A 15,589-nucleotide genomic window follows, 5' to 3' on the forward strand; every position below is an offset into this window, starting at 1 on the left:
CCTCAATGCTCATGTAAAAAGCCAGGCATGTCTATGTGTGGTCGTAACTCCAACATTGGAGAATGGAGTCAGGCATATCCTGAGAGCTCCTTGGCCGGCCAGCCCAGCTAAATCAGCAGACTTCTGATTCAGTGAGAGACCCTGTCTCAAGGCAATAGGTGGAGAGCCATAGAAGAAGGCATCTGATGTCCTACTGTGGTTTCCACATACATGTGTATAGGCTCCCACACACTTCATGTTCTCTCTCTCTCTCTCTCTCTCTCTCTCTCTCACACACACACACACACACACACACACACACACACACACACACAGAGGGAGAGAGAGAGACAGGCAAAAACGTGTCTACATAGAAACAAGGGCATAGATGTTCACAGCCGCAATATTTATTTGTTTGTTTGTTTACGTATTGGTTTTTCAAGACAGGGTTTCTCTTGTGTAGTTTTAGTGCCTGTCCTGGATCTTGCTGTGTAGACCAAGCTGGCCTCAAACTCACAGAGATCTGCCTGGCTCTGCCTCCCGAGTGCTGGGATTAAAGGCGTGCGCCACCACCGCCAGGCACTCACAGCAGCATTATTTATAACAGTCCAGAAATGCAAGCAACTACAGCGGTCATCTGTGGATGAATGAATACAGAAAACATGCTGTATTCAAACACACTTAGGACAAGATCCCTGTGTTAAATTTGAATGTAGACAGTGGTTACATATGTGCCCCAGGTTCATCCATGTTGTTGCAAATGGTGACATCCCCATTAAAAGACTGAATACTATTCCATTGCATTTCTATACAACCAAATAATGTGGGCACAGGAGGAAAAGGGCTCCATTATTGATCGTTTTTTTGGTTCCAAAGATGTCAAAACATTAAAAAGAGTAGAATGTGGTTTCTAGGGTCAAGGGTCAGGCATTAGGGCTGAAATGGAGAGATGTAGGTCAAAATGACCAATTATATAGGACATAAGTGTAGAATCTAGTGTGCAGTATGAGGACTGTTGTCAATGACACTGTTACATGACCGGAAATTTGCTGGGAGAGTAGATTTTTTTCAATGCTCTTTCCCAGGTACTCACAAGAGCAACTATATGGGGGTGAAGAGACATGCCAATGTGCTTGATCAACAACCATTTCATTATACATAGCAAAGCATCATGTTCTATACTACACAGACACACACACACACACACACCATTTGGGATATATGTATATGTGCATACACATATATATGTGTATATGTATGTGTATATATGTGTGTGTATATATTCAACAAAAAAAGTTAGTTTAACTCTTTTTCTGACCTAGTTTCTGTTTTAGGTGGAGCACATTCACCAGGGAGCCAGAGACACATCCCTGCCCCGTGGGGAGAAGGCTTCATATGTTCTTTTCCTTATCACATTGTGAGCTTGGTTTGCCTGAAGCTCACTGTGTCTGGGAGGGCTTCGTCAAGCAGGAGGGCAGGGAAGCCATCTGGATGGTGGGTCCTTGATAGACCTGCGTGGAGGTGGAGTCAGCATAGAGCAGAAGAGTTTGGAGAGTGAATGTCCTGAGCACCCTGACTCTAGTTATCCCTTGCTATCCTGGAGGGATCTGGAGAGTGAATGTTTTGAGCACCCTGACTATAGTTATCTCTCACTATCATGGCGGGATTTGTTCCAGGATCCCAGAGAGGACATCTCAGACCATGGATACTTAAGTTCCCTGTATAAAATGTAGCTGGGGACGGGAGAGATGACTCAGAGTACTGACTGCTCTTCCAGAGGTCCTGAGTTCAAGTCCCAGCACCCACATGGTGGCTCACGGTCATCTGTAATGAGATCTGGCGCCCTCTTCTGGCCTGCAGTCATACATGCTGTATACATAATAAATAAATAAATATTTTAAAAAATGTGGCTGGATTTGCATACCCCACACATCCTCTTGGATCATTTAAGTCATCTCTAGCTTACAATACCCAGTGCAATTTGAATGCATGCCCATAGCTGACTGTTTAGACTCTCAACAGTGGTTCTCAACCTTTGTGTGTGTGTGTGTGTGTGCCAAATGACTCTTTCACAGAGATTGCTTATCAGATATTTATGTTATCATTCATAACAAAATTACAGTTATGAAGTAGCAATAAAAGTAATTTTATGGTTGGGGGTCACCACAACATAAGAAACTGTATTCAAGGGTCACAGCATTAGAAGGTTGAGAACCATCGGTTCAGAAAATAATGACAGGGAAGGGGGTTTGGATGTGTTCAGCATAGATACAGTTGTTTTTGCTAAGTTTCTTCATCATGCTGTTGTTTGAATCTGCAGATGCTGAACCTGAGAGTACTCTAGGCAAAGTGTTCCTGATGGGGGAGGAGTGGGCACTGCCACCAGCTATTAGAGCTGAGCTGGGGTACCTGCACTGGGAAGGGCAATTTCAGTCCTGTGTTTTCTTCTCTGGTTTCCTCCCCTCCCTTCCCCATGTTCCTTTTTCTTTTTCCCATTATCTTTTCCTTTATTACCATTTAATGAATTTTCTCAGACTATTTTTCTCCATCGACTTCCTACCTCTCAGCCACATTTGGAATGAAAAGTTCTCATTTTTATGTTTTGTTCCTGATCAGAAAGTTTGAATTTCTACTCTTATAGTAAATTTAAATGGTTCTTTTTATAACTTGTATATTCACTACAATATTTTTGTAGTCTTTGAATTAGTAGCTAGCTTAGAAGTTGCTTACTATTAGGTAAATAATAAACAATTTAAGTAATAACAAAGAAAGATTATCCATGCTAGAACATTTATTTTAGGTATACAATTAAAGTCATTAAACTTTCCAGTTTAAAGGTAAGCTTACTGCTGTTGATCATTCAAAATATTGCCCCCTTTGGCAATATTCTGAAAACATTCTAGAATATGAAAGGAACATGGGCTTAAAAATCTCCCTATGAAATCCAGCCAGCAGACAACATCGGTTCCTTACATGGCTATTTTAAGTCTGAACAATATAATTAATATGAAATATTAAAGTTATATGGCATTGGCAGAGCTGATGTGGACCAAAACTTTTGTTAATGTACTACTGGAAGAATTCTATTCCTTTAATGAAGGTGAATTATTAAACTGGTGTTGGAGTTTCAGATTCCCCAATTCTCTGAATGTAGTTTTTCATATTCTAATTCTGCATCAAATCCAGGCACACGTGGTCAGTTGTAGACACAGACCACTCACTTTTGAAACAGGCTGGTACGTTTAGTTAGTAGGTAAATTCGTAAAACAAAGACAAAAACCCATACCGAAAATATTTGCTTGAGGATAGCGTCTTCATTTGAGTATGTCCCATGTCTAACTCTCATAGTCTGCACAGTCCTTTAAGATGGGCAGTGTTGCTTGTGTATGAATGTTTACAAGACCTCCAGTAGCCATGCGGAAGACCTCAGTTCTCAGACACTGTGAATGTCTAGGTTTACCTGAGTTTCTTGGGCTGAGAACCTCATAAGCATTGACAGACTGAATGTTGCTGAATTGGTTGAGATAATTAAACACACAAAGGTTGGAAAATTTTTAAAAATTGCTTGTTGGTTTGCTCCCTTTGGTTTCACCCCCAAACCTCAAATCCAAAAGGGGCCATTCCCACCAACATGCTGTCCATCTCCTGCACCTTCACAAGCACACCCCACTTCCAGTTCTTTTTCTCTATCCTCTGTCCTTGTGGGCTTATGTGGCTTTTTATGTCACTGTTATTTGCGTGGGTTACTGGGAGAGTAGAGATGTTTCTTTTTATTAAAGTAAGTGGAATTAAATAATGCCTATTAATACAGCAATGAAGTCATAGGATAGACTTAATTTTTTCACTTCCAAGTTATCATTACTTGAATCATTAGGTTGCTTTTCCCACTCATTTCTGATTAAGAAATGTTTTATTTATTTATTTATTTATTTCCCCCGAGACAAGGTTTCTCTGTGTAACTGTCCTGGATGTCCTGGAACTGCTTTGTAGACCAGGCTGGCCTTGAACTCACAGAGATTAGCCTGCCTCTGCCTCCAGAATGTTGAGATTAAAGGTGTGTACCACTACCGCCTGGCAAGGAAATGTTTTAAAAGATGAGAATTACATGGGTTGGGAGTGTAGCTCAGTGATAAAGGGTTTACTCAGCATGTACAAGGTCCTAGCTTCCATCCCTAACAACACAACACACACACACACACACACACACACACACACACACACACACACACACACACACAAAAGAACAGGCAGATAAATGAGCCCTCAAGCAAACAAAATTAAAAACAAACAACTACCCCTAAACTAGTGATCAGTAACAAAACAGTGAAGGATGCACCAGTGGTTTCCAGTGGAATTCTGAGCTTGCTAACCTTCTGCAGAAGTGAGTTATCATGTGAACATGACTTAGCTCTTGGGGTCCTTGGCTGTGTGGAGTACATGGCTGAGAAAGTTGGCAGTGCACTTCCTGGGAATTTTCATTTCCTCTGACTACTAACAAGTTCTGCTTATCAGAGGATCCATTTTTGTCAGTATCTAATTAACAGATGAACAGTTTTGGATCTGAAAATGTTGACATCAGTGAAGACACACGTTGATTTAGCCCTTGCTGTTGCTTGCATAATCCCAACTCTCTGCCCACTCTCAGGGTCAGCGCTGACTAGCCCACTTGAGTGGTCTGAGGCTTTCTTACCTGGAAGAAGAAATGTGAATTGGAGGTCCTGAAGATGTTGTAAATGGACATTTCCTATCTCGACTGCCTGGTCCCAAATAACCGACTCAGAGACTGAATTATAAATGTTTGGCCGGTAGCTCAGGCTTATTTGTCACTAACTCTTACATTCAAATTAACCCATTTCTATTAATCTATAATATTGCCATGTGGCTCGTGGCTCATGGCTTTACCTGTCCTCTAGCATGTTTGCTTCCTGGTCAGATGGCTGGTGTCTCCTGACTCTGCCCTCCTTCTTCCCATCATTCTCGGTTTGACTTTCTTGCCTAACTTCCTGCCCAGCTACTGGCATGTCAGCTTTTTATTAACCAATGAGAGTAATACATATTTATAATGTGGAAAAAGATGGTTCTCCAGCAAGATGTGACATCAGCTGGGGTCTTTTTGCTCTTTTGGCAGAGCCTTTATTACACGCTGCCAGTCTCCTAATCTGCACATGAAGATTGTGGTCACAGTCTGATAGTGATTATTCAAGATGGCAGATTCTCAGCGAAGTCTCCCTGGAGCTGATTGCTTTGTGTACAGGGAGTGAAATCCCTCACATATGGCCTTTCTGTCCTCGCCAACTACAGCAGCAACATGGATCTGCAGATTGCCAAGTGATAGTTTTCAACAGTACTTAAAAAAAAAAAAACACACACACACACAAAAAACCAAAAAAACCAACTTTCTATAAATTTAACAATAATCTCAGAAAATATTCTAATAGTAACACTAAAATGGAAATCACCAAACTACTCATAATGCTTAATATAACTGTGCACTTAAGATATTAAGACTGAATATTGTGTTAACACCAGGCATTGAGTGTTATCTCCAGTGTCACTTAAGGGTCAGAGAACTCATGGTCAAGTAGAGTTTCTTACCTTAATTCAATAGTAACAATTAGAGGGCAGCGGTGGCGCACACCTTTAATCTCAGCACTCGGGAGGCAGAGCCAGGCGGATCTCTGTGAGTTCGAGGCCAGCCTGGTCTACAGAGTGAGATCCAGGAAAGGCGCAAAACTACACAGAGAAACCCTGTCTCAAAAAACCAAAACAAACAAACAAACAAACAAAACAGTTAGAGTCAACTTCCACTCATTAGTGCAAGTGTGTGGAACTTACATCTAAGAAGAGTTGGCCATATTTTATGGGGAAAATAGGAATATCTTAAAGGAAAATCTGAAAATAGTTATTCCTGAGAAGGCCAAGTAAATATGACTGTGTTCTGTGCACTTCTTACAACCACTTGGCTTAAGACAGCTTTTATTTTTGAGACACAAAGTGCTAAAGAACAACTTTGATATAATTTACAATGGATATAATATACAATATAGATATATATGTATAACATATGTTATATATTTATATGTATATTTTATAACCATGTGAAGAGTTTGAAATGTAATTGCTATGTATTGACCTGGATTCTCAGGTTGCTGAGATGTGTGAAGCCCTTTGTCATTATAGGTCACAGTGTTAAATACACAAATAGAACTTGACATGCTATATATGAGTCAATATTTATAAGTAACTTTGCTATTTGAGAACAGAGAAGCAACGCACATATAGAGCACTTACAGTATGTGATATATCATGTGCCTTCCCAATAACCCATTCCTAAAGGAAACAAATCCACCGGGACAAAGCCAGGTGGACAGCAGGAAATTTCCTGTAGTTTCAGGAGATGGGCAGCAGGTAGGTCAGTAACTACTCTCCTAGGCTTGAATTTCACCTGCTCTGTTAATTTCTTTTGTGAGGAGGCCACAAGCAGCAAGCCAACTTGTGTTATTAAATCCAGAAAGGCCCAGGAATCAGTGGAGTCTGGAATGGTGGCGGTGGGTTGGAATGTGTACTTGGAGAATAACTAACTCTCATCCCCAGTTGCTCCTTACCCACATAGCCAGGTGACCACCCCATCTCCAGTTGACTGAAGTAGCTCAGTTTATGAAAGAACGTGGAGAAGGAATGAGCAAAGAAGGATAAAAGACCGCTTTCCAGATGGAGGCACATGATCTGTCTTCAGCGACTAGGTGTCCTGGAGTACTTCATGTGATGGAGATGCAACATCCATAGGAAGGCACAGCACAAAGACTTTGTGGACATGGAGCTGAATAGGAGTCCCTGACATCCTCTTAAAAGAGACACAATGCCTAATGCTGGATGTGTCTCTGAATCGGCAACATCAGAAACTAGAAGACGGTATAGGTCTCTGAAGTGCCAGGAGGAAGTAACGTTCAGTTTGGCATTTCCCAGCCAACTTGCGGCTCTTCTGTGAACGCTGACAATGAGAGGTTAATCCTCATGCTTGCTCACTAAACTTACCTGTGGTAAATACTCTTCAGTGAAGTAGCAGAAACTGTATGCCTCCAAAGGAGGAGTGGTGGTGGTGACTATAAATGAGGAAGACATGGAATTTAGGGTCCAATGCAGAAAGCAGACAAAGAAAGATTGCACAGCAGTGCCCCAGAGAAGTCCTGAGAGGTACCTCTTAGGGGACCCAAAAAAAAACCCAATAGGCTGGATTGAAGTATGGGGCTGAAAGCCAACCCCAGAGTATCTCCAGAAACAAACTGAGCATGCTACACTGATGGATACATTGACTACATACAGTAGGAGGAGTTTTAGATTACTCTTAGAGGGTAGAGGATGCTAGTTACACATAAAACAAAGATGCAAACAATGAAACAAATGTCCCCTCAAATTAAAAATGTAGACAAATAGAAAATGCAATGAAAATGTAGCATAGCTCTGAACGTATTTCCAGAGTCATAATATGAACAGCAACTAGCAACTTAACCCAAGATGGGCAGTGTATATCGAAATGTATTGGGATGAGAGGGGGTTTCATGAGTCTGTTTTAGGGAGATAGTTTCTTACTTATTTTTAATTTTAATGTTAATTTTATTGATCTATAATACACGTGAGATGACTGTATACTTTTTGTTTATGATTTTTTTATTATTTAAAACAATTTTTAAATTTAAATATATTCAATCATATTCTTTCCCTCCCTCAAGTCCATCCAGATCCTCTGCTCCTCCCACTAAATGCTAAGCTCTTTCTCGAAAACCAAACATGCACCAAATACAACAACAATACCCCCTCAAAACAAGAAGACAGAATAGAACACCACTAAAAAAGAAAACAACAACAAACTGTAACCAAATAAAAGCACACACACACAAAAAAAAAAACCCTGGGGAGTCCATTATATGTTGGTCAACTACTCTTGAACAGGAGGCCTGCCCTGGAGTGGTTGATCCATCCAGTGTCCCTTGATTGGAGAAAATTGGTTTTCCCTCTCTCAGCAAGTATAAATTACAATTTAGTCGTTAACCTTTACCCTTGTGGCTAGGTATTCATTCATTCATTCATTTTTAAAAACTATAACAAAACAAGATATAATAAGATAAAACAAAAACTATCCCATTGAAGTTGGACAAGACAATCAAAAGAAGGAACAGAGCCCAAGAGAAGGCACAAGAATCAGAGACCCACTCCTTCACACACTCAGGAATCCTATAAAGAACACTACACTGGAAGCTATAACATCAGTGCAGAGGACCTGGTGCAGACCTGTGCAGGCCCTGTGCGTGGTGCCTCAGTCTCTGTGAATTCATAGGAGCTTTTCTCATGTTGATTTAAAGGGCCTTGTTTTCTTGGAGTTCCCCCATACTTCTGGCTCTTAAATTTCTTCCTTCTTCTCTTCCATGGTGTTCCCTGAGCTCTGAGGGGAGGGACTTGATGGAAACATCCACGTTAGGGTTGAGTGTTTCAAGGTCGCTCACTCTGCATGATGTCTGGCTCTAGGTCTCTATATTTGTTCCTGTGTAGTGCAGGAGGAAGCTTCTTTGATGATGGCTGAGCAAGGCACTGGTCTATGAGTATAGCAGAATATCATTAAGAGTCATTATATCACTACTTTTTTAAAAATTTTTTTTATTTTTTTTATTTTTATTTTTTTAGATCAGTACTATTTAGTTTTACCCCAGGTCTCTGGGCTATCTAGTCTTAGGTTCTTGATCACCCAAGCAGTGTCAGGTATGGGTTCCATTTTGTGGTGTGTGTTTTAAATAAAAAAATCAGTTATTGGTTGGTTACTTCCACATGCTTTGTGCCGTTATTGCCCTCACCTATCTCGGAGGTAGTACACCACTGTAGATAAAGGGTTTGTGGTTGGCTTGATATTTATGTTTTTATTTTGATAATGTTGAAAGTACCTTAGGAAGGTAATTTTTCAAGTGGGATGAATCAGATTATAGCAGTATAAAGATTCTATTTTAAATGCATATAAACACAAGAAGAAACATCTGGAAGAGTTGTGGTGTGAAAAGGAGAGAGGAAACTGCTGTGTAACTACATCAGTTTGTACCTACTATAATGCATGCTTAAGCAATGCAAGTCAACTTTATCACTTACATTGGTTTTATTCCCTTATAAAGTCCTTTTCTCCTCCATTAAATACATGAACATTGTTATGTTTAATGCTTGCTCAGCCCTGTTTCTGACTTGGAATAGTAGGAGTTTCTCTGGCAGATGCGCTGTCATCCTTGATGGCTTTTCTCTACAGAACTATCAGAAGCAGAGTTATCAATGTGTAAGACACGATCAATAAGACATTCTTTGTTTTGTAGGGTGGAGAGCACTGTTACTACCACGGAAGCATCAGAGGTGTCAAAGACTCCAGGGTGGCTCTGTCGACATGCAATGGACTCCAGTATGTGGGAATCTTCTTGGGTCCTCCTGACCTCTAGTCTTGCTCATGTCTACTCACTCTTTCTGGTTTTTATTTTTCAGATATTTCATCTTAGTGACTTTTCTATGTCAGTGATGTGTTGGGGATTAGATACGAAGTAGTTCCAGGGAGCTTAAGTCCCCACTTCTATAACACCTGCTTTCGTAGAAAGCTCAGAAATTAAAGAAATGATTACATAGATTAGTAATTCCCATTTTGGTTGATGCTATGGAGATGATCAACTCATAAAGAGAAAAGGGTTATTTTAGTTCAGGCTTTGGAGGTTGGAATCCATGATGGGTTGACCTCATGACTTTGGGCCACTTGTGAGCAACCACATCATTGAAGATTTTATGTGTGCTGTACAAGACTGCTCAACATATGAGTAGAAGAGAGAGGAGTGAGAAGGAGAATAAAGTCCCATAATATTCTGCAAGGCATTCCTTCTTGCTGCCTCTCGGCCCCACCCCACCCCCACAACATGAGCTAAAGACTTCTTACAAGGCCTATGATGGTTACCCTGTGATGATTCCACCACCTCCCAGAGGCACCACTCTGGTGTGAAAACAGATCCTGAGTAGTGGATCTGCAGGGGCATTTAAGACCCAAACTCTAGCACCGAGCTGGTAGAGTGACTCAGTCGCGTTGATCCGGCGCCTACAGGTCTATGTCAAAGGTCGTATCAGTAGAACTAGATCTAAGTCTAACTAGGCATCAGCCACAGAAGGATGGGATGCTAAGAGGAACTCATGCATTGTCCCGAGGCAGACTCTTTGAAACTGTGCATAAACACGTTTTAGATACAAATCAAGTGGTGCCTCAGATGAAGATTTCGCTTTAGCCATGAAATGAAGATAGGGTCTTAAAGCCTTTTTCAAACTTTCTTTAAAAAAAAAAAACAACAACTCATGTCTAAGTTAAATGTGTCTTCTATGGTGTACTAGCTAATAGGCATCCACAATTTACAAGTATAATGATACTTCTACCAGCCTCTTCAGAATTAGAGAGATGGTTTTAGAATATTTTTAGATGATGAAGTGGTCAGCTTTCTTGTAGATGATATATAATTTGCATAACAAGAAATTTTGTACTGGTTGCATATGGTTCTGGAATAAATGATCCCCCATCTCCCACACGATGTGAGAAATCTTATCCAGATCACTGATGTCTTTGGTTTATTTTAAAAATGATTTATGTTATATAGAGTTTGCATGTTCTGGGGGAATGCTTTACACTTTTGGAGCTTGTGGGCTGCCTAGTAGTGCTGAGACCATAGCAGGGTTCCATGCAGCAACTGGGAGCTTATCTGGGACCATATGAAGACATTTGCTCGAAGGCACTCTTTAATGACACTGTTGAGATGCCCACTTACCAGTTCTCACATTGGCCAGCCACACTTGCTGACTCTCGGTGTCTTGTGTTACAGTGGCATGTTTGAAGACAATACCTTCGTGTATATGATAGAGCCTCTGGAACTGATTCATGATGAGGTGGGTCTGTGACATCAATTTCCTTATGGTGTTTGACTTTTCTGGTGTGTGAAGCCAAAACACATCAAAGAGCGTTTATCCATGTTATGTGATTTCAGACTCAGAATGGTACAAGGCTAGGCCATCGTGCCCCTTGGTGGCCGATCAGAGGTATCATACCTAGGTATTCTGAAGCAAGCCCATTCTTTCTGGTCTTTGGAGAGAACAGGGAAGACCTTTGTTTTTGCACTAAATAGTCTGGACTCCATTAGACAAGCTTGCATTTCCAGGGTCGTCTTTAGATAATTGTGTAAGAATATACTTACTTTCTGTTACTAGAAATATTTAGTGGGGAAACCTGTGGTCTAAACAATAACTACACGATACAACACACAGTTTTGAGATGGAGAAGAAAGCAGTATTTCATCCCGTACAAGCCAGCAGCCATAATCAGAAATCCTGTGTTCCCGCCATGCTGTTCATTGGCAGTGTAACCAGCTTTAACGCCTAATGTATAGTCATCAATATTATATTTAGGGCTTACTACATTTTATGTTCACAATAAAAATGATGTCCTGAGACTCATGAATGGGGATGCAAAAGATGAGTAAAGGGATCACACATGGGCTGGCGATAGTGGTGCACACCTTTAATCCCAGCACTCAGGAGGCAGAGGCAGGCGGATCTCTGTGAGTTTGAGACCAGCCTGGTCTACAGAGTGAGAGCCAGGACAGGCACCAAAACTACACAGAGAAATCCTGTCTTGAAAAAAACAAAACAAAAACAAAACAAAAACAAAACAAAACAAACAAACAAACAAAAAAAGAGGTCACACATGACATTTTGGATGGTGGCACCTGCTGAGGAGAGCAAAGGGCCATCAAGTTGTGTGTGTATGTGTGTATGCGCACTCACACATATGACTATGGGATAGACTTTCAAATTTGAGACAGAGAAGCCATTAAATTATACAAGCTGATATTTGAACAAGCCTGTATGGAGTTTTAGTGAAAAACTTTAAAATCTTCTAGACCGTCATGGCAGTTTACCCTACCTAGATTAAGATGTTCTGATGAATGAATACTCTCCCTAGTCCATGAACGTTCAGATAACCATGCTACAGCAAATGTCAGCCCTTCAGCGAAACACCTGACTTTTGGCTTTGACTGCTCTCTTACCTCCCTCACCAAAGAAACCCCCCAAAGAAAGAAACAATAAGTCCAAAATAGTTCTCCAAGCTTTTACGTTTTTAAGAATGTGAAAATGGGGTAATTTCCAGTGCATCGTAATAGGACAATTTTTGCAGACTGTGAATTCATCAGTGTGCAGCAGTGTCTGCTGAACTGCTAAAAGGGTTTATATACATGTAAACTCTTATTATCAAAATGTTTAAAGAAGCGGCGCTTCATCCTTATAGCTGTAATTAGACTGCTTGGGGCTGCTGGTTCTGTGCTTATTATCTTCTGTTCCCTGCCTGCCTCCTACGGCCTCCCTTTTGTTCACAGAATGATTTGTTCTCATTTTCACTGTGGGTGGGGGCAAAGGAGCAGAGCTTGAAACTTGAAATTAGTTGTAAAAATCGTGTTGCGGATCCAGAGGTGAACTTGATTACACTAGGTGTCTTTTCATGTTACCAGAAGGAGCTGACTGGAATAGAATTTGGATTTTTGAATGCTCCCACTATTATGAGTATTTAACCTTAGCATGCTTTGTAGTAAGTCCGCAGTATGGACAGGATAGCTCCAGTGAGAATTCTCATTCTGTTGCAAATAGAAAGTAAATAGCAATATTCTTAATTGTTGTTTTCTATCAAATGTAATAAGAAGGGCCTTTTAAATAGCTGTTTTTATTGTTATAAAACTAATGTGTTGGCTGAGGGTGGTGGTGTATGTCTGTAATCCCAGCTACTCAGGAGGCTGAAGCCGAGGGAACTTTATCAGTTCAAGGCCAGTCTGAGAAATTTAGTGAGACCTTGTCTCAAAGTTAAACAAACAAATAAAAACAAAAAAATAAAACAAAACGGTCTGGGGATTGTTTAGTGGCACAGAACTTGCTTAATATGCATGAGACTCTGGGTTCAATTATCAATATTGCAAAAGCACCCAAGTCTAGTAATAATGTTAGACAATTTGAAAAGCAAAATAAACACCTAACTAAATAGTAATTATCCACCATACCATTCCCAAAGATAATTTCTCATCACCTTTTAGCAAATATTCTTACAGTTTTTCAATTAGACATTTCAATATATATATTTTAAATAAATTGATTGGATCATTTCATAGCACAGCTTAACCCAATAATGTATTTTTCTGAGTTCTAGGTATTTATATTTGTTAAACAGAAATGTGATGGTTGATCTTGGTTGTCCACTTGACGTACCTAAGAAAAGGGTAGTGCAGCTGAAGAACCTTCTCTATCAGAATGGCTTCTGGGCATGCTGTGGGACATTTTTTTCCCTGGTTTTTCAAGACAGGGTTTCTCTGTGTAGCTTTTGGAGCCTGTCCTGGAACTCACCCAGGCTGGCCTCGAACTCACAGAGATCCACCTGCCTCTGCCTCCCGAGGGCTGGGATTAAAGGTCACCACCACCACCACCACCACCACCACCACCACCACCACCACCCCACTGGAACATTTTCTTAATTGCTCATTTTTGTAGGATGCCTAACTGTACCACTGTGGGTGGTACTATTCCTAGGCAGGTGGGATGAAATAGGTATGCCTGGGCTGTATCCAAAAGGTATCTGAGCCAGCCAGAGGAAGCAAGCCAGTAAGCAGCATTCCTCCATGGGCCCTGCTTCAGTGCCGCCTCCAGATTCTGGCTCCTGCTTTTATTTTCTTCCATGGTGGACTGTAGCCCTCAAGCTGGAATAAACCCCTTCCTCCTCAGGTTGGTTTTGGTCAGTGATTTACCATAGCAACAGAAAGCACACGGGGGCAGGGATAGAATACAGACCACCTATGTGCTTCTTGTTGGGGATAAATTGGACAATACACACGTCAGTGCTGGTTGGCAGACACCAAGCACTCAGCTTCCGATGCTGCTCCCACTTCTAATAATGTAAGGAGTCAGTGTCATTTCTAGGCCAGACGATATGAGTATTTCCAAGGTTGCTTATGGATACTATTAAAATCTTTCTCAAACTGTGTTACCAGTGACGCATGAGAACGTTCTGCCTTGCAGCGGTAATTAACTGTGGATGTCATAATTTTTTTTTTGAATCATTTGCAAGATGGTGGGGAAATTTGCTGTTTCATCTTTTCAAAATTTGCATTTTAAAAGTTATTAAAGCACCAATGTTTTCTCATGCTGGTGGATGCTCTGTCCTTTCTTCTGCATTCCCCACTTGGGGCTTTGAAAGAAGCTGAGATTTAAGAGCAACAGACAAAACTGTGCTTTGATCTAAAGTGGGCCAGTGGAAGGGCGCTGTTTTAGTTAAAATTAAAGATTCAATGAGGCATATCCTTTTCCTTCTGATGGCTGATGTCCCCACGTTAGGAAGGGTGTCAGAGAAGGTATTCCACTGACCTGGATGCAGAGTGTCTTCATGTCTTACTTTATTTCATTTCCTACAATTGTTTCTGTTTCAGAGAAGCACAGGCCGGCCACACATAATCCAGAAAACCTTGGCGGGACAATACTCTAGGCAGATGAAGAATCTCAGTAAGTTTTAATTAAAATAGCCGTGATATGTGGTGTGGCCAGTGACTTGACAGACCCCCGGAGTCATGCAGGCTTGTTGGGAAGGGAAATTGGTTTGAGAGCTGGGGTCAGCAGTGTGGGTGAGGAGTGCAGTCCCAGCTGAGCCTTGCGTGGGATGAGGCATGGAGAGTTTTTTCAGTGGTGAGGACAAATGAATCTCCGGTATGAAGCTGGGCTGGGAACCTGAGTGTGGCAAATGTAAATGAATGATTACTTCAGGGGTAGGCAGACTTTCATGTTTGGTATTCCCTGGCCATTCTGCCTTGCTTCCCCCATTCACCCTAACCCGGAGCATCTGTAGCATGCTAATGTGGGCAAAGGCTTCTTTTGATTTCCTGGGGGCATGTGATAGTATCTCTATATCTTAATGCCCAGGGTCTTTCATAATTTATATAAAACCTTAATGCCACATATCATTTTAAATTCTAAAATAAACTGGGCACACGTAGTAGAGTTCTTACGAGATTGTTAAATGGTTGTAGGTCAGACAACCACCATCTAATCAACCTTAGACACCTCACATTTTTCACCAGGAGAAGAAAATAGCTTTTGAACTGTCTTTGTGAGTGTGAAATGTTGAACAATCAATGCACTGTTTCACTGAAGGCTATTTTGGCTTTGTGATGACATTTATTATTAATGGCACCGTGCCTTCGTGTAATATTTGAAGACTATTCTCAGCGGAATGCTGCCGAAACCCATTTCATGTTCATTTTCCTCTTACACAGGCACAGATGGCGGTGACCGCTGGCCTTTGCTACCTGAGTTACAGTGGCTGAGAAGAAGGAAGAGAGCTGTGAATGTGAGTGTGGCCTTGGGCCACAGGCTTTACCCTTTATACTTGGGAGTCTGCTCCTGCACTATCTAAACGTTCCCCTTCAGAACAGAAACAGCACAAAGAAGCCTCCATCTCTCGAGCATCTCTAGCACAGTGTTATTTTAGTCTCCTCTCCCTGTTAACGATTCAGCTGATCAGAGTGTCCTGTGA

The 15,589-nt window shown here is 41.1% G+C and overlaps 1 protein-coding gene across 3 annotated transcripts in view; it reads left to right on the plus strand.

Moving 5' to 3' along the window:
• Adam23 (ADAM metallopeptidase domain 23) overlaps positions 1-15,589 on the plus strand; it is a 154,645-nt gene that overhangs the window by 78,144 nt on the left and 60,912 nt on the right. For all 3 annotated transcript variants that reach the window (XM_036173337.1, XM_036173335.1, XM_036173336.1), the window contains exons 5-8: positions 9,327-9,409; positions 10,854-10,917; positions 14,490-14,562; positions 15,330-15,403. In XM_036173337.1, the coding sequence (XP_036029230.1) occupies positions 9,327-9,409; positions 10,854-10,917; positions 14,490-14,562; positions 15,330-15,403 (294 nt within the window). The remainder of the gene's footprint in view (positions 1-9,326; positions 9,410-10,853; positions 10,918-14,489; positions 14,563-15,329; positions 15,404-15,589) is intronic.

Source organism: Onychomys torridus, chromosome 23 (genome assembly GCF_903995425.1).
Source record: "Onychomys torridus chromosome 23, mOncTor1.1, whole genome shotgun sequence".
NCBI lineage: Eukaryota > Metazoa > Chordata > Mammalia > Rodentia > Cricetidae > Onychomys > Onychomys torridus.